Here is a 23,652-nt window from a genome sequence, read left to right on the forward strand (position 1 = left end):
GTCATCCTCAGACAGCGAGGAAGAAGTCCACAGGCTCCGGTCAGAACGTGAGCAACGGGACCAGCGGGGTCGCAAATCCAACTACCAATGCGCCGGATGCGGGGGAAACCATCCCCGATCCGAATGCAGATTCTTAGATGCCATATGCCGTTTTTGCGAGAAACGGGGACACATCGCGAAGGTATGCAGAAACAAGAGAACTTCCAGCCCCAGACGGAGAGGGAGCAGCCCAAAGAGAAATGATGGCAAAGCCACCACGCAGAAGGACCGCCCTAGCAACCAGTGGAACCGGTACAGCAGACCCCGAAGGTTTAACGACACCCCCAGACGAGAGGAGGCTCATCAAACCATCACCATTGGCCACGCTTCATCACTTGACGCTAAAAAGATCCGAGTAGAGGTCACGATTGAAAACAAACCGTGCAACATGGAAGTCGACTCTGGGTCATCACTATCCATGGTATCCTGGAGAACACTCAAGCAGCTAATCCCCAACATCTGACGCCAAGACCTCAGCAGTCAGAGACTCATACTGAAAGACTATCAAGGCAACTGGATTCCAGTCGCAGGTACCCGCCATGTGCAGGTCTCGTTCAAGGGACATAAGGCAATTCTACCACTCACCGTCGTAGATCGAGACCGGCCAAGTCTATTGGGTCTTCAGTGGTTCGCTCCATTAGGAATCGGAATGGCTGGCATCTATCATACTGAAGACAATGACTGGGAGGCGGCTCTCGTCCATGACTTCCGAGAAGTGTTCAACGAAAGCCTAGGCAAGTACAAGGGGTCCCCTATTTCATTTAATCTTCACCCCGACATAGCACCCATTTGCCTAAAGCCACGCCGAGTTCCCTTTGCTCTTAAATCCAAAATTGACAAGCAACTGGACAAATTAATTGCGCAAGGCGTGTTAGAACCTATTGACCACGCCCGATGGGAGACACCAATTGTCACCCCCCATAAAGCCTGACGGGTCCATAAGAATCTGCGGTGACTACAAGGCCACCCTCAATCACATGCTACAGCAGAGCGCCTACCCAGTACCAGTTGTTCAACATCTCCTGCATTCACTTGGGGGTGGCAAAATATTCGCAAAATTAGATCTGGCCCAAGCGTATCAACAGCTGCCAGTTGATCCCGAGACTGCAGAAGCCCAAACTATAGTCACACATCGTGGTGCATTCAAAAGCAACAGGCTCCAGTTTGGTGTAAGCGTAGCCCCAGGCATCTTTCAAAGCCTGATGGAGAGACTATTACAAGGGATAAAAGGGGTCGTGCCCTATTTTGATGACATATTAATAGCAGCACCCACAAAAAATCAATTAGAAAAACGCCTCAGAACAGTCCTACAGAGGTTCAAAAACGCTGGCCTCAAGGTTAAGAAGGAAAAGTGCCAGCTTTGCACAGAAAGGGTGGAGTTTCTTGGCTACCTCCTTGACAAGCAAGGAATCCACCCCACAGAAAAAAAATTGGCAGCTATCAAAAACACCCCAAGACCCAAAAGCAAAACCGACCTCCAAGACTTCCTGGGACTTATTAACTTTTATAACATCTTCCTACCCCAGAAGGAGACTGTTGCTGAGCCCCTTCATAGACTACTCGATAAAAGGGCATCCTGGATTTGGGGACGTCGGGAGGAACACGCCTTCCAGCAAGTAAAAGACCTCCTTACCTCAAAGGCAGTGCTAATTCAGTATAACGAGACACTACCTTTGATTGTCACGTGTGATGCCTCACCATTTGAGCCACGTGAGCCACGTCCTACCAAACGGCTCAGAAGCACCAATTGCATTTTTTTCACGAACTCTATCAAAAACAGAAAGAAACTATAGCCAATTAGATAAGGAAGCCCTTGCTATTGTCTCCGCAATAAAACGATTTCATGAATATGTTTATGGGAGACCATTTTCTATTATAATGGATCATAAGCCACTACTTGGGATCCTGGCGGGCGACAAACCTACTCCACACATTCTCTCCCCCAGAATGACGCGATGGTCAGAATTTCTCGCTGCCTATGACTATCAATTAAAGTATCGCCCGGGGAAATCTATTCCCCACGCAGATGCCTTGAGCCGCTCACCGCAACCCGAGCCACAGGAAGACCCAGTTCCCACATTCCCGGTACTGCAAATAGAGACAATGCCATCACCTCCACTAACGGCTCAAGACATCGCCTTTGAAACCAAAAGAGACTCTTGTTTGGCACGAGTTCTTGGCTGGGTGGAGAGGGGATAGCCAGATTACGACACTAAGGAAATGTTTAAGCCGTTTAAAAACAGACAAACGGAACTTTTTTCACAAAGAGGGTGCATTTTGTGGGGAGACCGAGTTGTTGTACCAACTAAGTTACAAAAAAGGGTCTTGCAAATGCTACACGATGGACACCCGGGCATCGTGCGTATGAAAGCGCTGGCAAGAAGTTACGCCTGGTGGCCAGGTATGGACAAACAAATCGAAACCTGGGTCGCCTCTTGTAACAAATGCCAGGAAAACCACTCAGCTCCACCTAAAGCCCCACCAGCAGAATGGGAAACACCCAGGGGTCCTTGGTCTCGCATTCATATTGACTTTGTGGGACCTACGAGAGGCCACACCATCTTAATAACTGTAGATGCCTACTCAAACTGGCTTGAGGTCAATAAAATGAAAGCAACCACTACTGAGGCGGTCATTAAAAAACTGAACAGACTCTTCGCCACACACGGGTTACCAGATGTCCTGGTCTCTGACAATGGGCCCCAACTTACTGCCTTAGCCTTTGAACAGTATTTAGCAGAACGGGGCATCCGACACGCACTCACATCGCCGGCTCATCCTGCAGTGAATGGCCGGGCTGAACGAATGGTTCAGTTTACGAAAAAAAACCTACAGAAAATGGATCAAGGCAACATCCATGACAAAGTCACTAGAATGCTGCTCCTACAACACATCACACCAAACAGCACGACCAACAAGAGCCCAGCTGAACTCCTGATGGCCAGGAAACTCAGATCGCCTCTAGATCGTTTGCACCCTGCCTACACCCCGGAAAAGCCCCTGGGTTCCAGCAGCAAGCACCGTGTTTTCAAGGTAGGAGACCTTGTTTTCGCAAAAAAATTTTCTGGGGATCCCCTTTGGATTCCTGCCCAGGTAACTCAAGTTACGGGCCCCCGCTCCTACCGTCTACTCACCACTGATGGCAGACCATGGAAACGCCATATTGACCAACTGCGCTCCAGACTAACCACATCTTCCAACCCTGACCCTAACTTTGACACTAGGGGGGGAGGGGAAGCAGTGAACTCAGAATTAGAACCAACACCTGTTTATTCCGAGCTAACACCGAGATCACCGCACCATGGTTGGCAACACTCACCAGCTGCAGCTGAGACTGGACAGTCGAACGCTTCGCCAAGAAGCAGCAACCAGGCAGGTTCAGCGAGCCCCAGGAGCCATGGTAGTAACAGCGAGGCTGAGGACTCCCATCACCCCGGGGGCACCAGAGGAGAGCCCTAACCATGACACCGGTTCACCGTTCCTGTTTGATCCAGCAAGCAGTCCATCTGAACCCCGGTTTGAACAGGGTCAAGCGGAACTGCATAAGTCAGGCAGACAGGTGGGAAGACCTGCCTACCTGCGAGACTATATTACTCCACCCCTTAAACGGAACCGAGAGGGGAGGGGTGTTCCGGACTAGCAGGCTCGTAGCCTGCAAATCTGATTGGCCCGCTGAAAGCCGATCGTGATTGGTCGCCATAGACTGATGCGATTGGCCAGTAAACGGGCTGCCGCGATTGGCCCTGCCAAGAGCGGCAAACTCAAATCGCCTTCATTGGCTGCCTAGCCGCAGCCAGCCCTATATAAGGGGCTGCTGCGGCTGGGGTTAGTTGCTCAGATCTGAAGTCACAAATAAAGAGCTGTTGTTTCTATCTGAGTCTTGCCTCCGTTCTTGAACCGTCCTCCCAGATTTAACAGTATTTATTCCTGTAAGCTTGATTAGGCTGATTTATTTGTGATGTAAAAGATTTTCCTGGGATAGAACACAGGAACAATTAAGATACAAGAACAGAGTTAAACTTAACAATGACTATAAAAAACAGGCATGCACACACACACACATACACACACACTTCAATCTGCAATATCATATAACGTACAGCACTTTGCTATGAATGAAGCAAAATAAATTAATCATTCAGTAAAATATAGTTTTTATAAATACTGTACTATTATCAAAAATAATAAAACCCACACATATCACATCATAACTTGTTTGGATTTTAGCCCGAAGATTATTAACAGACGGTACACAAGTTCATTCAGATCTCCACAATATGCTTGGTTATACAGGGTGCTTAGATCTGGCCTGCGGGGGCCAGCCTGGAAATAGCAAAGGACTGGCCCGCAGTACCTCTGCTAACAAAAATGGGGTGCAGGCAGCCCCACCCCCACCCCCTGCAACTGCTTTTGGCCTCTGGAGTCGTTCAGGAGGCCTTCCAGTCCCAAAATGGAGCCTCCGGATTCACCTAGGAGGCCATCCAGACCCAAAACGGGGCCCCTGGAGTCACTCAGAAGGTTGTCCAGATCGAAAATGGGCCTTCAGAGTCACGCACGAGGCTTTCCAGGCCCCAAACGGAGCCTCCAGTCGCCCAGGAGGCCTTCCAGGCCAAAAATGGGGCCTCGGAGCAGGAGGCTGTCCTTGACTCAGAAGATTATAAAAGGGAAGAAAAGTAAACTATTTTACCTTTCAGGCTTGCAGTGTGGCCTTTGTTATTCACAGGAAAAAAGCATGAATAACAAGACCACGGATAATGGGGTTTTTTAAAAAAAAAATTTTACACATGTCTGCCATTTTGCATATCCATAAAATTAAAAAAAATGTAAAAAACCATGAATGCTATTTACCTTAGACACCAAGATCCAGAATATATTTTCTAATCAGAGATAATGAAAGCCATTTGCACTGCTATTCAAGAGTATTGTTAGGTGCTTATGTATTTTTTCTCTCTGATAAACAGACAGAGTTCCTGGGTTTATTCAAAGTAATTAATATCTACAGTTCTTGTCTACATGAAGACAGCAGTCTCAGGCATATAGACAACAGCTGTGTACACCTGGTTTTCACAATGGAATGCAATTGCTCTTCTGAGAAATTTGGGCCAAATCATTGTTATAGCATGGAATTTTTGCATTACTCTTAGCAGAAACATTCTTAGCATATATTCCATTACATATTGCATTGTACAATAATTTAATAACCTCACTCATTAAAAACTTAACATTAAATTACTTAATTAAGTATAAAAATAATCAAGCTCCATGATTATTTCTACTTCTAAGTCAGCTGGATTAAGTGTCATGATTTTAAGGAGGATTGCCCAAACATTTATTATGAATCATGCTGTTTATCAAGTATCTTAACATTTACATAAATTCTTAACAGTTGTTTCATAAAAACAACTTATTTTGACCATGAGAATTTCCCTAGATTATTTTTTTTATTATTTTCTGTAGATTGATTTGTTATTCTATAAACGAAAACCTTCATAGAGACATTCAAATTATTCAGGAACAAGTGTGTTTAACATTCCAACCTAAGGAAGTTGGAATGCATTGTACTACTTTCTGTACAGACACTTCAAGAAGAATTAAGATCAAGAACAAAGAAATTCTCATTTAATACATTTGTACCAAACTTTTTAATAAAACAAATATTTGCCATACCAATAGAACGGGAAAGAGAGCTGAAATATACAGCAATCAAAATGTGTTGTAATAGAAATAACTAAAGAATCACAGAAGCATCCGGCAGATATTTGCAAATTAGAAATGCATTTTTTCAACTTGATGATATTCAGTTTTGAAGCTCAAACCATAAAGATGTAGATAACTCAAGGTTGATTATGAATGAAGGCAAATAGATAGATGTGCCCTGGAAGGATTCAATCTGGATCAGTCACTGGGATCAGAGGTAAGTTATTCTAAGTAAAGCTGCCTTTTGCAGTTGACTGATGGGGATTTTGTCAATACCAGAGGTATTTAAATGATGCTCCAGTTGTTTTGGGATTGCACACAAAGCATCTATTAGTGTTGATACTACCTTTACTTTCTTTGCTTTGCCATAGATGTTCTATTTTTATTTGCAGGACTTTGAATTTTGTTATCTTCTCCTGTTTTTTTCTGTTCTATTCTGCTGTCTCCAAACACTGTAATATCTATTATTTAGTGGTTTGGGGGGGGTTGGTCTTTCCTATCAATAATTATTAAGTCTGTGGTTTTACGTGATAGGTATTTGTCTGTTTGAATCCTAAAATCACAAGGCACTTTAGCTTCATTTTCTATTACTTTCTCTATTTTATAATTCCACCAGTTCTTGCTTGCAGGCAAATGGAGTTTCTTGCAGATCTTCCAATGTACTATTATTACTTCTTGGTCGTGCTGTTTTTTGTAGTCAGTCTGCAAACTTCTTGCAGCAGCTAACCAGGTGGTCCACTGTTTCTTCAGGTTCTTTGCAGAGGCAGCATTTGCTGTCTGTTGTTATCTTCTCAATTCTGGCTTTGCATTAATTTGTTCTTAAGGTTTAGTCCTGTGCAACCAGAATTAGCCCATCTATTTCTTTCTTCAACTTTCCTGCTCCTAACCATTTCCAAGTGTTGTTATTATTTGCTTTGCCTGTTATTCTTTAATGTATTGGCCATGAATTGTCTTCCTATCTTTCTTTTCTCTTCTTCGTAAGGTCTTTCTTGTCTGTTTGGTCTCACCAGTTCTCAGTAAGCCTGATTTAGTTACTTCTGATATACTTGCTTCAGTGCATTTTTTTTTCCACTATCCTTCAGATATCCTTCCAAACCCTTTTACTTCTTCAACCATCTGACACGCTTGCAACATTCCACACCTACCCATTTTCCTTGGTAAATAAAGTCTGTCAATATCCTCCATATCCCAGGATGAAGGACATGATTCATTGTCATTTTTCTGGTCTTCCTGTCCAAGGCTTTAGTTCTGCTTGAGTTCAGACCAGTATTCCAGCTGTGTATCTAATGACCGGAATTATGCAGGTGTTAATTGCCTTGGTGATATTTGAACTTTTAAGATCTTCTTCACTCACATGATATATTCATTTCTAATTCTTTTCATGAATTCAGTGTGCTTGGTGTTGTCAGGTTGAAGGATGCCCAGTATTTGTAGTGATCATCTTCATCCAGATTCTTGATGCTGTTTCCATAGGGCATCTTGATTCCTTCAGTGTTCATTATGTTTCCCCATTTGATGGCTATTATTTATTTGTATCCCACATGTTGTTGTTTTTTCAAATATTTCTAGGCAGCATATATCCAAATATCCTACACGCCTGCAGTCATGTGATTATAATTCAGTCATTTGTAACTTTCCCTGATGGTTTCCCACCAGCAAGGACAGTGTGGAAGTCAGAAGAGGATCATAAGTTGCTCTGGGAAGTCATACTTCTCCTGCCATTTTTTAAGAATGGTAACACTCCTTCCTCACCTCTCTGTACTTCACAGCACTCATCCATCTGCTATCAGCTATCCTATTTGTGAGCTGCCTAAGGAAAGACTTATTGTGGCTGAGACTTGCTACTCAGTGCTGGCTTCCCCATTGACTTTGCTTGTTGGAAGCTGGCAGGAAGTTACAAGTTATGGTCCTTGTTTAACAACCTGCAATCCTCACTTAATGATGGCAGCAGGGACTGCCAGTGTTGCTGCCACTAAGTAATGCAGTTATGTAATGTGTTTTATGTCTACATTGTGATTGGTTGTTAGAGCTTGGTTGTAAAATCCAGTTCCATATTTTCTTGGTTTCGCAGCAGTCTTGACTTCAGGAATTCCATTGCAATAGCATAGCTGGTCATAATATCCAAGCTTTGTTGATGTAAAGCAGAAATGTTTGATTTCAGCTCCTTGGGGAGGGTAAAAATTGACATACCATGAAGGAATTATTCATGTTCTTCCAAATGTAAGCCTTATATGTGATTCTATTGGATTCACACTTTTTCTTCTTGCCTCAGTCTTACAACTTGCTGCTTTGGGGGGGTATAAGTTGAATTGTGAAGCATTGTTCCTGAGCTTGGTTATCCTTGGTTATCCTATTTTTGTGGTTATCCACAAAAATTCAACCAGTTTTGTGTCCTATCCAAATCTCTCTTCTCTCCTGCCGATTGTCTGTCCTGTTCAGCTTTCCTCTGATTTTCATTTCACTTGCACTTTCAGCTGACTATCTATGGCAAGATTGCGTTAGTAGAAGTTGAAAACTATATTTCTTGATTAATGTCTTTTAAGTACAGTATCAGTTAATGATCTAAAACTCAGTATATATATAAATAACAGATCACATAAAGAGAATATAGATTGTTTTTCTGGATTCAGAAATATTATTAATTATTTGTCTACAGTGAATAAACCTAATTATAGGATCTCTCTTGTTGAATAAAATGCCAACATTCACGTCCAGGCTGCAGTTTGGCAATTTGCTGTCCGTGTTATTTTGAGTCCCACAGCTGTTGAACTGTTTTGATTGTTTCAGTAGATCAACAGCTCAGCATCTGTTAATTTAGAAAAGTGTTTTAACCTGGATGGCTACTCAAAGCAAAAACAGCTGAATACAATTTTAATACTGTAGCCTTAGTTATGACCTGTAATGCTTTACAGGTGAGTTATATGAAACAGAATCTGAAAAAGTAGTCAGTCAGGCTGGGAAAATATCTGGAGTTGAAAGCAAAGTATGATTTGGAAAGTGCCTAAGCATGCACATAGCACCTGTTGATGAAGCAGCTGCGTCTTTTCCTGGGTCATGTATGGGCTGTGTTCCTGGTGAAAGGGAGACAAACAAGTTATTTTACAAGAAAAAAATTCAGGAACACTGCACATGCTCCAATTCGATATTCATTTTTGAATAGATTATACTTAGAAGTAGATTCATGGTTATAATTTTAGGTGGAAATATTAGCATGTTTCCATTCGTCCTCGGCTTCATTTGTTCTCTTTCCATATCTTTCTATTTAATGTCAATAAAACCTATGAAGAGCATCCAAGTTTCTTATACTGAAAGCCTGATAAATTAGCATTCTACCTTAGGTTAGCATGATTAATATCAGTGGTTATTAGTATTGATATAGCAATCATAGATAAAGGAAGATTTTGATTCTAAAAGCAAAAATGGGGTTCACTTGATTCCCACAAATATCGAAACTGATGTGTTGTTGAAAGAAGCAGACTTTAGGTTCTTGAGAGGGGATGGCGCAGATTATGCCTGTAGAAGGAGAAGTTAAATACGTATATAAATCCTTAAATATACACTACAAAAGTAAACTTTCATTTACATGCCTATCACATAATTTGTGTTTGCATTAACGTGAACATACAAAATGAATTTTTTTCCAGAAGCACCATAGAGCTGATCTCATGATACCAGGAATAATAATTCATTATGCCAAAATAGCATGTCATTGTGCCTGTTACAAAGTGATGTCCCAATACAAATGTTCTCAGGCGGCATGTGATGTTTATTGTTAATTATCTATACAAGTTGTTTGTTTTATTTACACAATGCTTCACATTGTTTTATTTTCATGTCAGTTAAACATCACTAATAATATACAAGTTTTAAATTCTCGTTCGTTGACTGATTACTATTTGTTGATTTGTTGAAAGTCACTCATTTTGGGAGAATGCCTATCCACTTGTGGAATGAAGCAAATACCTGATTGCATATTTAAAAGAAGAGCTAAAAGGTGGGTACAAAGGATGGCAATATTTGGGGAAAATTGCAGCTTTTTCATTTCTGTTGGGTTTATAAAGAAATGGCCAGAGGTTTGTAGTATACAGTATAAAAGATAGAATAGTATCTGGATTACCAGAAGATGATCTTGCATTTGTTTGAATCTTATAACTTTCTGGTTTTAGAACAATCTAAGAAAGGCATTGAAAATGCAATTTAAAATGTTCAAGATTTTAGCTAATTTCTCCTGTTTCATCTAGGGCAGCTAGTGAGGCATACATGAAGATAATATAGGAATCACAAAAAAGCATGAGCTCCAGCTTTCTCAAGAAGTTAGTCTTCAATGTAAACCCCATAACATGTCCTATTGCTGTAGCTTTTATACAGGTTGTACCAAAGGTCAGGTCTATAAACTAATCACAAAAAGTTTTATTAAGTTATTTTTTTCCAGATAAAATGTTACTATACTTGGGAATGTTCAAAGATCATGCATCAAACGAATAAGCAATTGTTTAAAAGAAAATGGCAGCCAATTAAATATAATAAGTTGCCTGTGGGGGACCTGACTTTTGATACCCCCTGAAAAATTGTTTTCTCTTTCACTTTGGACTCAGAAGAAGAAGAAAAGAGTGCTCTTCCATTGTCCCTTCTCTGGCACTGCTTCACTTAGAGAGCACGTAAGCAGGCAGTAATAAAGAAAAGGCAGCAGAACAAAATTAGCAGGGGGGGATTCTACCAGTTTGCACCTATTCGCTAGAACTAGTTGTTAACGTTCTAAGCACTTTGGAGAACCAGTTGTTAGAAGAAATTACTGGCCCAATCCTGTAAGAAAGGCAGGAAGGAAACATTCTGGTGTTGCTTACAGAAACTGCCTCTCCATTAAACCTTATTACGTTCTTGGCATTCTTGGTTCTCAGGAACTTCTCTGGAGTTTTTTTCCCTCCTTTGCTGGTACTTTGCTTGTGTGGAGTGACCATTCAAAGTTACAATGGCACTGAAAAAAGTGACTTATGACCATTTCTCACACTTACATCTGTTGCAGCATCCCCACAGTCATGAGAGTCCAGGTGAGGAGATGCGTGCCTTGATGTGAGTGATATTGAGTTGGCCACGCCCAGCCAATAACATGACCACCAAGCCACGCCCACCAACTAAGCCATGCCCACAGAACCGCTTGTTAAAAAAATTGAATCCCATCCCTGAAAATTAGAGTATTGTAGGAGTTGTTAGTAGGCTTTCTACACATCCTTAGGATGCTAAATTATAATAATAGACAGGGTAAAACAGTCAGCATATAATAACAATAACAACAACAATAATAATATACTGCTTGATAAAGCTAGAGTACTTTCAGACTGGTACAATAAAGCTAAGCTTAATATAGATTTTAAAAATCATTATGTTAGATGTGCCATATTGAGAATATGAAAGAATCATTATGTTAGATGTGCCATATTGAGAGTATGGTAGAGATATAAAATGAACGATGAACCTGAAAACACCTTTATGGCTCTCAGCACAAGAAACTTTATAAATGAGAAACGATGATGATGATATCATTTGCTGTAAGCAAGAACTAATTGGACTATAAAATAGAAAAAGTCATAGAAACTGAAAAAGTTAAATTGCTCTGGGACTTTAGAATCCAGACAGCCAGGCACCTGCCACATAACACCCTGGACTTAACAGTTGCCGATAAGAAAGACAAAAAGTCTGGATAGTGGATGTGGCAGTGCCTGGAGACAGAAGTATAGAAGAGAAGGAATTGAAGAAGATAACAAAATACAAAGACCTACAAATAGAAATAGAACGACTATGGCAAAGGCAAGCAAGGCTAGTACTAATAGTAATAGGCGCCTTGGGTGCAATCCCAAAACAACTGGAGCACCACTTGAACACCATAGGCATTGACAAATTTGCCATCAGTCAATTGCAGAAGGCAGCTTTACTTGGAACAGCTTCCATCCTGTGGCGATATCTGTAACACCATCAAACATCCAGATTTGCCTATGCCAGGTCCTTGATAAGGATTCGATAGGTAAACAAAAATTCCAAACCCAGTCTGAACATCTGGCTGACTGTGCAATAAATAATAATAATAAATGGTTAACATATTGTGAGATCAAGGGGAATGTATAATAAAATTAAGAGAACTACTGCTAATAAAGGCAATAGTCAATAACTATTAACAATAGTTTTCTTACAGTTATCAGAAACATTTAAAGTAGACAGAGTAATTTATGGTATACCATGTAAGACAGAATTTAAAATGGAATTGTGTACAAATAATAAACATATAATTGCTAAACTGTCAACTTTTATTGAAATTTGAATGGAGGTCAAAGAATTTGATAAAATGGGCTAAAATGTTTGCTTATAATATACAAATGGAACAATGGGAACATATGTCATTAAAAGGATTGGAATTTAAAGTATACTATAATCTTAAGAAGAATCTTTATAAAATGATATGCCTTTGATATATGATACCGGAAAATTATCCAGAATGTATAAAGGTACTTCAAATTTAGAAATATGAACAACTAGGGTCATTTTATTATGGTTGGTGGATATGTAGAAAAGCTAGAAAATTCTGCCAAATACATATAGGGTCAAATACAAACAGTATTTCAGAGGATTTTACAGGTTAACATTCAGTTGAAACTATAACTTTTTTTTCTTGGAACTGATGAATAAGCAGTTAGAAAAGAGCCATGAAACACTTTTTATATGCATAATTATTGTATGCACGAACATGGAAAGATTTGGCAGTACCTAGAATGGAGAAGGAATGATTGGTGAAGAGACAGATCTTGCTGAAATGGCTAAAGTGACTTTTTGATTAGACAAAGAACAGAATATATGTATATATTGGTGATTGGAAACTGGTTGACTTTTTGCATAAAAATAAGAAAAAATAAAATGATTGCTATTTTTGATGATTAGACATAATAGATAATACAAGACAAATTCCTTGTGTGTCTAATCACACTTGGCCAATAAAGAATTCTATTCTATTCTATTCTTTCTAACTTTAGAGACAGAGAAGCTAAAATAGTTATATGTAATATATAACTTTTGGGAAAATTAGAAGCCATGTCTCTATATATTTGTTTATCTTTTTTCTTCCTATTTTTCTTCTACAATTGTTTTCTTTCTGCACTTTTATTTTTTATTTTTTCTCTCTTTCTCTTTCCCCTTTTATATTCTATATTAGTTTGTAATAGTACTCATTACTTTTCTTAAAACTTTCAATAAAAATCATATATAAAACTACTTTCAGACATCTCCCTAATTAGCTATAACTTACAACTGTAAATACAGAAGCCTTGGTGTAGGACAAGTCTTATAAATTTCCACGATGTAACAGTACAGTATTTGCCGTGCTGGCCAATGTTATTGGATGGAATCTGCTTTAACTGGCTTGCCCCCTAGAGTTCATGGAAGAAAGGCAGGATATACATGCAGTAAGTCTTTTTATATAGGCATCTGAATGTATGTATTTGCTTATGGGCAGTTTTTCTAATATTTTAACTTTATTGCTATTAAACTTATTTGACTGATACTGTAAGAGAAATGAAAAGAAGAAAAGACATGTTAGTATTCAGCTAAGCAAAAGTACTTGAGATAATTTACGAGAACATGTTCTAAGATTAATTTTACTGTCATGTTTGAAAATATTTTCCATTTAACAGGACAAAATAACATTTACAAAATTATTTATTTATGCAAAGTTAAATTTTGATGCTCTGTTTATACTGGTTATATGCTAGGAGTTATAATTGTAGATAGTTATTTACAGAGAAATTTAAAACAACAGTGGAACGTTTGTTTTCCTCCACTGTCTTACAGGAAAGTTCTCATTTGAAAGGCAATGTTAAGTAATTTCTTAGTAACTATTTTATGGCTAACAGCATTATATTTACTTTATATGTGACTGAAAACGTAGTAACTGAATTTAATATTTTCAATCTATCAAGAAAAGTGACCATATAAACTTTTGTTTACAAATTATATTTGTGTACAGTATTGTCCCGTAAAGAGTTCATACATTGTTCATTACTTTAAGGAAGCTGATGGAGATACTGCACTATTTTCTTCTTCATCACCCTTTTCATCTTTTAACTATATCTTTTATTTATTGCACTGAAATTTCTACATTTCATTGTTGTCCAGAGTCATTGAGAGTTGGGAGGCACACAGATTTAATGTTATGACTACTTACCATATTATTTTTAGTATTAGTATTTGACATTAGTATGGTATCATTATTAGTATTAGTGTTTAGTATTTTTCTTATGGTCATTTTTATATGTAGATTTTTGATTTTGATATAAATGTATAGGTAGTCCTCAATTTATAACCATTTATTTAGCAATCGTTTGAAATTTTGATGGGAATGAAAAAAGTGACTTGTGACCAGTCTTTACACTTATAACTGCTGAGGCATCGGCAACCAACATGTATTTACAACAGTTGCAGTATTCCAAGGTCACATGATCCACATTTGCGATCTCAGTTAATTTCCAACAGTCAAAGTCAATGGGGGAATCTGGATTCACTTAAGAACTGTGTGATTCGCTTTACCACCAGGGCAAAAAAAGATCTAAAATCTGCACTACTCATTTATCTCGTTTATCTGCTTAGCAATGAAAGTTGTAAGTAGAAGACTATCTGTAGATTATGAATGTCTATGGGAAAGCAAGGAGGTAATAAATTCCTTTATGTCTTCATTAAATGAGCATCATGTGACTACAACTTGCACTGTTATTTCTGATTTCTTTGTTGGCTCTAAACTGGTTGTGAAATACATAAATGATGATCATGTGACATAGGGTGCTGCAGTGGTTGTAAATGTAAAGACTGGTTGTAAAGTTACTTTTTCAGCGCCATCATAACTTTGAATGGTTACTAAACAGCACCATCGATATGTGACATCTAGCTGTACTCGTGTAGGCTTTCACGGTTGGTATCAATAAAGTAGCAATGAGCTTCTGGGCTGAATGTCCATGGTCTGGTTTTATAGTGGCCTGATATTTCACTAGCAATTCAAAGGCAGAGTGAGCAGCTTTATTGGGTTGGGCTGTTGTTTTGAACCTGGCAAGCTGATCTCTCAAAAGTCTGTGTGGCAGGAATACAAGAAAATAGACTAATCACAAATCTACCCACAAAGAACTAATCAACAGCTTGATTCAAGGACTGGCCAATTAGAAATTGATTCTCTTGGGATTTCTCCAAAACGAACGATTGGAAATTTTAGATGAGGAACCATTTAGGAACCAGTCTCAAAGATCTTAACTACATGAGGACCAGTGGTGGGATTCAATTTTTTTTACTACCAGTTCTGTGGGCGTGGCTTGGTGGGCATGGCAGGGGAAGGATACTGTAAAATCTCCAGTCAGACGTGGTATTTGGTGGTTCTCTGAACTACTCAAAATTTCCGCTACCGGTTCTCTAGAACTGGTTAGAACCTGCTGAATGCCACCTCTGGTGAGGACCAATATAGTTAATGAAAATAAAATTTTCTTTTAAATATAATGAGATAGAAGTTCAACCATCTTTCCAAAGCAATAACAATTGAAAAACTCTCTGTATTTCTCTCTCTGAGGCCTTTTGTTTCGTGACATGAAATGTACTTGCATTATTAGTTAAACCTTTCTGTATATATGGTTGCATCATCTATTAAAAATAGAGGAAGGTTCTTATCGGATATTGGTTGGCAGTATTCCATTCATACCAGTTGTTTCATAAGATTTGCATTTGGTACTTTTGAATTATATTTAGCCACTATAAATTAATATTAAATAAGTGTAAAAGGCGGTGTAAGTTTCATTTTTCCATGATAAATCCATATATTTTTGCAGGATCGCTAATGATTCTTGAGATTCTCTCAAAAGTTTGCACATTTGATGTAGTGTCTCTTATTAAGTATATCCTGGTGAGATTTGCTATGTGCATATATTCCACATGTTTTCAGAAAATGGTTTTAGGCAATCGATGAGACTTTGTATTTAGTTTCCTTAGGTTGATTGTATTCTCATAAATGTCTTAATATAGCATAAAACCAAGTCTTGCTGGTTTCCAACTTCAGCACATTTATTTATGTTTTGAAATATAGCCAGATCTTGTGTTTTACTTTTCACTAATTAAAATTTATAATAGTAGTTCTGATGATATGATAGCTACTAGTGAGTCAGGTGATATAATTGTGCTTTTTACTGATGTTTTTTAACAAAAGAATTCTATAGTGTAAATTAAATAATTTGGGGAGCCCCCTCCAAAAAAAGTACAGCTTTTCTGGTTTCTCATTCAGTCCACAGGCAATTTAAGGAAGCTATTCCATCCACCCCACCACCCCAGTGCAACTGAGTTTGCTCTACAGGGGAAAAGGTTAAATGGAAATAACAAGTTTCCCACCCCCCAAGGGTTTAAAATTGCTTCTATTGTGAGTGTTATTTTAAAGGCTAATGATTGTGCAGAAGTATTTTTGAAAAGAAGGTTTGTGCTCATGAGAGGAGAGGTTCATTCTCTATCCCAAGTTCTGACCACTTTTTAGAAAATTGCTTCTGAATGTATAGAAGCTTTAAACGCCTCGCTGCAATGTTTGCAGAGGAGTATGTGTTTATGTGTACCTCTGCTTGAGGGATAAAAGGAAAGAAAGGGAGGAGTGGAATTATATTATGTCCACTACTGGTGTGACCATCCTAGTATGATTGTTTGAAGTTGGTTGGCTTGATATTGGCTCTCCATCCTTTCTTGCTTGAAGTTGAAGTCATGAATGAAAAGAAGAAAGTGAATATTACTGTTTCAAAACTGATTGCACAAAAGGTTGCAGAAACAATTCATCCTGCTACAATTTTTCAATAAATTCTGCAGCACCTTTTACAAGTAGAAAAACTGTCTTTGACATTTATCTTATAGCACTATCACACATCATATAAACTCCTAAAGTGACTAGAAGTTAGCTACAGTATTAATTAATTGGTTTTATTCCATATCCATGTACTTTGGCATAGTCATTGCACTTTTAATATCTCTATTCTATCTCTATAGAATATCCTTTATTCTATATTTCTCTATATCTATATTATAGATAGATCTATATCTACCTATATTCTTGATCTACCTATATTCTACATTCCTAGACATTGTGCTCTTGATGATTTGTATATCTACACGCTTGAATCATCTATACCTATTTATATTCCAATTTTCTTTCTGTAAAGAAAGTTGAGAGGATCTCCCTAAACCCTTTGGATTTATGCTTGATTTTATGACAAGAAATGTATATTTCTTGAAATATTTTTTAAAAATCATCAGAAGCAGAATTCAGTGGGCTGACTTCCCCTCTTTTCTGTCTGGTTCCACCCTTTGGGGGAAGGGGGTTTGAACAGTTAGCTAGCTGTTGTTAGTTTTAGCGAGTTTGGCAAGTTTGTTTGGAATTTGTTATCTCTCCTAAGATAGCAAGATACATTGTTGGAAAGATACAACTCTATGAATTGAAGAAGAGAGGTTATAGGCAGTCTTGCACTATTCTTGGCAGCTACTCAGATGTGAGCCATCTTGCATTTTTCATTTTAATTAGTCCTTGAAAAGATAAATGTTTCCCTTTGACATAATGTAATGATTATTGTTATTTTTATTATAAATAATAGCTTGTCGATTCAAATTTAAATGTAGTTGTTGGAGATTTCACTTTTTTCTTTGGAATAACTTTCTTTTCATTATAGTTAATGTAATTTCCATAGAATTCATTTTATGCTGCTATTTTTAACTTGTTAAATTGTGTAAGTTTGGATTTTCTAGTCAGTCCTGACTTGGTAAACACCTGGAAATGTTCATGTAGTTCTTGGTGGGTTAAAAAACAGTTTGTAAGTCATCTTAGAACAACATTTGCTGTGAATTGTAGCATATTAAATTCTATTCAGTATTTCATACTAGTTTAATATTCTAATCCTGTTCGGGAATAAGCATGGAGGGTTTATCCTCAACAAATGTGCAAATTTTAGTCACAGTATAAATTGTAACTTTCTTTGAGGATGTGCAATTTCACACTTCTTTTGACACTGTTAAAAGGACACCCTCTGTGTTGTGTCTAAAGGAATTCATATTGTTCCTATGCGTGATTTAGGACCTTTGGTTAGAAAGCAAGTGTTTTTATCATTTATTCTGTGTTATCTCAGTGTTACCTAACTTTTCTGGGGAGAATTGCTACCTTCACTGTGCTCTGTACGATAATATATGTTGTTGGTATGCAAGAGTTGTTTACGCAGGCTATACAAGCAGGTCTCATGTGCTTGGAGTGCATGAAGTAGTTTTGCTAATCTGTCAGTATAGTATGTGCTTGTGGATAAATATAGACTGGCTGCTACTCTGCAAGTTGTAGATCATCATCATACACTGAGGCTAAAAATTACCTCTTTGGTTATGGAAAATGTGTTCTGATCAGGAAGCTACAGGTTGTCTTCATTAAAACCCCAAAGTTCTAGCTTTGAATCTGAAGTTAATAAAAACTTCTGTAACAAAATGACCAAGCCAGGGACATGAAGCAAGTCATTTTTTTTCTCAGCTATAGAAACAAATAAATTTTATGACCGGGAAATTTTTTGATATTGTCATCCTCATGGAGATTTCACTGGCCTGCTGGCGGCGATCCAGTGTGATCAGCTTAATAAAAGGACTTGGTAGGTAAAAAAGAAAGACAAAAAGCCTTTCCATAAGTTTGAATTTTAAATTGATTTGTTACAGTTTTCTGTATTTAAAAGCCAAATATATTTAGATTTATAGATATAGATGTGGGCAGATAACAAAAATACTGCCTGCTTTTGATAAACTTAATGAGGTTTGGGTTTTGTCTGATATATCTTTCTTCATTGGTTTTGCTTTATAATCAAAGGAATATCTTTGGTTATATTGTGTATTTGAAAAGCTATGGAAAGGACATCATTTTTTATCTTGAATTCTTCTAATGCATGTGTCATGTGTATACTGTACAACTATCCTATCTGCTGCATTTAATTATCATAAAGAACACAGCACAATAATACGGGAAGAAAATTTAGTAATAAAGGGTTGAGAATGGAGAAGGATTATCAGCCAGGAAATCTACTTATTTAGATATTTATTTTTAGCCAGGGGAAAAATAGCTAATTGATGCATAACCACAGGAATAGGATAGTTATGTTTCATTTTTCTTAATTTTATGTTTTATAACTTATTTTAATTATAAAATTAGAATGGTAAGTTAATGGTAATTAAATTGTAACTGTAGTTTAAGTAAAGTAAAAGTATGTGATGTACCAATACTTGCTGCCATTGTGGTGTTCCTTGAGTGGAAAAACAGTTGAGATTAAGAAATTTTCTTGAATACAATAAAGTTAAATGATGAGGAGTAATCCACAGACTAAAAATCTACAAATCATACCTGTATTTTATTATTTCTCAGAGAACTTTCAGCAAAAAATCGATTGTTTTGATCACCTGGAACTTGTCTGTAGTATTTAAGATTTTTGACATGGGGAGATTAAAACAAGACTATAAATTCACAGGACTAACAATATGGGATCAAAAATATGAATTTCTAATTCAATTTTGTTTACATTTAACCTTAAGCTGCCCTCCCATTGTCCACAGATACTGTCTTACTTTCAAGAGTAACAGTTGTTGATAATGCTGTTATATCTGACTCACTTGTCACATAAAGTATATAAGAAGATGCTATGTTAGAATAGTCTGCACTGCCCAGACATTTTCATATTTAAAGCAATATTTAGAATATTTATGATCTATATTCAGTAAATGGCTTATTATGCTGATCTCAAGTGAGTGAAGAAATAAACCAGGAAAACTATATGTATTTGGAATAAGGTTAGTTTAAAAAATAGGAAGGGTTAAAGAGAAGTCTCTTATATGATAAAGCTTGAATTGTACGCTGTAATGTTTGGTATGGAAAAATAAAATTACTTTTTTTTTGTTATGTAAACAACAGAAAAGTGACCAAAAATTAATTTGTGTTGTGTCCTCTTACATTAGCTTGATTTATTCCAAATAGGAAACATTGAGAATTAAGTCTATCTGCTTCTGATTAATACTGACTACTATACAAAATGAGAGTTCAATGTACTAACTGTATTTCAATTCTGGGGATTATTATGAAAAATAAGAAATATTGCCTGTTTAGACTGCATCCCAGAGGGAGTGGAGCATCCAACTTTAAATGCAACTTTCAGATATGAAGAGTAGTCGTCTGATTTATTTATCAGTATTTAATATTCCCATCAGTATTCATCATTTTAGGCAAACATTCAGTCTGGCACAATATTTTATTTTGCCTTTTAAAATCCTGATTTCTCTGGGTTCATAGAGTTAATATGATTTTTTTCTTTTTTGATCATTCTGCACTGTTACATTCCTATTTGTTGTAACTAGAGTTATTTCCTGACATACCTTATGCATTTTTGGAAGCAGCTCCCCCTGAATTATAAGGAGCTCATTACAACCACTAATTAAGAAAGATTTTTATAAAACCTTTTCCAAAGATGTAACTGCATATAACCTTAATGACACCATTATATCATGGAATCGTTATTTCTTAATGAAATACTAGGAGAGCACAATAGAAGAGAGCCTGTTGTTCAGAAAAGATTGTCCAGGGAAATCTACCTCTCCTTGTCTGGGATTCTCCCTGCAATATAATTAGCTTATTTTGGTATATTTGTGTGATATGTGAGTATTATGCTTTTGTGGTTATATACACAGACACACAGGAAAGGAACTGGCTATGATACTTTATTTGAATAAGACAGATTCAGACTCTCTGGGTGCTCTTATCTTCTTTTTGTTCTACATTTTAGAAGATCATGCCACTGCCTAATATTTAATTTTAACAGCTCTATAATGTCTTTACATATTCACATTAAAATAATATTAGGCTTTAATCCATTCAACATCTTTGCAAGCTGCTTCATAAAATTGTATAATCTATATTGGAATAAAATCATTTTGTAATCTGAATTATGTCTTATTAAGTATATATTGCATTTTTAATTTTCAGCATCTCCAGTGGGTAACGGATACATTAAACCACCCGTCCCTTCTGTTTCTGGCACACAAAAGGAAAAGGGACCTCCAACCATGCTACCTATCAATGTTGATCCAGATAGTAAGCCTGGAGAATATGTCTTGAAAAGCTTATTTGTTAACTTTACCACCCTGGCTGAACGCAAGATCCGCATCATCATGGCAGAACCTCTGGTAAGTCAAAGAAAAATCAACATTTCAGTGTAGAATGAACTAAAACTAATTTGTAATCGATTTTCTAGAATCTCTTGAACCAATGGAATATGACTGTTTTACTCTGTGGGGGGATTAAAGACCTGTAAAATAGCAGCTCTACTAAGATAAGAAATATGTATGGAATGTCCTTGGAAAATGTATTGCCTTGGTGGATAAGGGGAATATAACTCGAATACGTTGACAAAAATGATTAACAAGATTTAATAACCCAGGCATTTGGGTCATTGCATCAGACTGGGTTCAGGATTATTCTTTGGAATGCCAAGTTTGCCTGTAATATATTTATTAGTTGTGGATAACAGGACAAACCTGACACGTATTACCAAGAGCTGGCTTGACAAAGGGAAAAAGAGGTGTATGCCTCTCATTGAAATATCTTTGACCAGGTTTCATGTGCTCTGTCAGCTCTTGGGGCAAGGGCAGAGAAGTGACAATAATATATTGGCGCACTGTGGGTGTTACAAGAAACATTGATTCACTAATTTGACTGATATTTGTGCGATTAGCTTTTGGGTGAAGTAGAGGGTATTGCTCTTTTACCATTCTTTTACCATCAAACCTCTTGATGTCATTACTATACTGGATATTGATTCACCCAGACTTAGATAAATTTCTGCTTCCTCTTTCTAGGTTCAAAAATAGTTCAGGAATTTCTGGCTGCCATGATAAATATGGCCTTGGACATCACTAGCCTGATTTATATACAGTATCTGGCCTTTATCTTGGAGCACATAAAATGTTACTTGGTTCTTATGGACTTTTCCATAAATCCCTTGTTGTAGACAGACCGCTTTCTTATAGTGATGGATCTAACTGAAACCAGCAATGTCTGTAATGTTACAGTGGCTCTTAATGGTCCATAGGTTTCCAGATGACACTGTTTTCCTAGTTATCTTGTGGACAACTCTGTCAAATGCCTTGTTAAACAACCAGGGCTGCTTTTATTGAGTGACCTCTCCCTGACTGCTGATCCTGTGGAAATGATTGATTCTTTGAGCAGCTTCAGGAAATAAAATATGTGAAATAACATTGGTAGAAAACAAAAAGTAAGAGTGACCAAGTTCAGGTATGAGATTTAATTCAAGCCTATTCCATGGCAATAAGGTAGTAAAGCAGAATTATATTTTCCAAAGAATGTCTAGTTTATGACTGTGCTTGTGAGATACTTTTAAAATAACATTTAGAAAATAATGGAAGAATCTATGCCACATTCATCCTCCTGAAAAAAAATCAATGAGTTTTGGTCAGCGTTTTCATGACATAGTTCACACAACTTTTTCATTGTGTTATTGTGTCTCTTTGACTGTATGAAGTAACTGTATAGACTATCAATCTTATCTATTAATCTATTAGAGAGAAATGAATAATTTTGTAATAATTTGGGGGCAATCTATCTGATATAGTACAGGCTGTAACATGATTGTGAGTCTTTAGGCACTTTTCATATACTATATTCTATGTGAAAGAAGACTGTTTTACTGATGACTTTATGCCTATAGGGAGCAAAATGCTTCTCATTCCTGAAGACTTTAAAATGTATTTCTTTCTCAAGGCTCCTCAACTACTAATAAACCTGCATTTTTCCACAGAGATTAGAGTCAAAATGAAAAATGGAGAATATTTTAGAACCATACAAGAATTGGTCCATCACTATAGTTAATTCAACTTTTATATATTTGAATTAGCCCCACGTCATTAGAACAAGATGAGTAGCTTGTTTAGCCTTTACAAATCATACTATTCTCTAATCTAACAGATGCATTGAATGCAAACCAGTGAAATGTTAAATTTCTATTTATTTCAAATGAAAAGAATAAAATACACTTATCATTAAATATTTGATTTTGAGAGAAATAATGAGATTAGGACTTGGATTGTTGGTCAGAGTGAAAGGAAAAATATTCTTTAGAAGTACTTGATAATAACATTAAAATGAAGGTATATGTGTGTGAGAGTAATATTTAATAAATTCTTGCTTGAATGAACCTCAGTTCTTTGTGAGCAGATTTACAAATCCATGTAATTTTCTTTGCGATAGTACAAAACTATTTTGCCCATTGCTTTTGTTTAAGATGATTTTTTTCAGTTTTCAATCAGATCTATTGGTCTAGATCTCCTGATGGCATAGAATTTACTGCAGGGAACAGGGTGTTAGACTAGAAGACCTCCAAGGACCCCATCAACTCTGTCATTCTATTCTGTTATCCTTCTAAACACTAAGCAGCCTGACTTTTTGAGATAGGCTCAAGATCCAGAGGGAGCTTGACATACTAGAACACTGGGCCGTATCTAACAAAATGAAATTCAGTGTAGAGAAAAGTAAGGTACTACACTTAGGCATGAAAAACCATAAGTACACACATAGACTGGGTGAAACCAGGCCCAATAGCAGTAACTGTGTGAAGGATCTTGGAGTCTTAGTGAACAACCAGCTAAATATGAGTGTGCAGTGTGCAGCAGCAGCCAAAAAAGCTAATGCAATCCTAAATTGTATTAACAGAGGGATACAATCAAGATCAAGTGAGGTACTAATACCACTCTATAAAGCCTTAGTAAGGCCACGCCTAGAGTACTGCATCCAGTTTTGGTCACCACATTACAAAAAAGATGTTGAGTACAGAGAAGAACAACCAGGATGAT

The 23,652-nt window shown here is 37.2% G+C and overlaps 1 protein-coding gene across 10 annotated transcripts in view; it reads left to right on the forward strand.

Annotated features, from left to right (window-relative positions):
- The window catches only part of FRY (FRY microtubule binding protein), a 184,696-nt gene that overhangs the window by 47,805 nt on the left and 113,239 nt on the right, over positions 1-23,652 (forward strand). For 9 of the 10 annotated variants that reach the window (XM_087937235.1, XM_087937236.1, XM_087937237.1 and 6 more), the window contains one exon: positions 20,771-20,970. In XM_087937235.1, the coding sequence (XP_087793361.1) occupies positions 20,851-20,970 (120 nt within the window). In that variant the 5' untranslated portion in view covers positions 20,771-20,850. Of the gene's footprint in view, positions 1-18,217; positions 18,402-20,770; positions 20,971-23,652 lie in introns of those variants that run through there. The other variant, XM_087937231.1, reaches the window with a different exon arrangement.

This window comes from Pseudonaja textilis, chromosome 7 (assembly GCF_049901715.1).
Source record: "Pseudonaja textilis isolate UNSWEBS1 chromosome 7, rPseTex1.2, whole genome shotgun sequence".
NCBI lineage: Eukaryota > Metazoa > Chordata > Lepidosauria > Squamata > Elapidae > Pseudonaja > Pseudonaja textilis.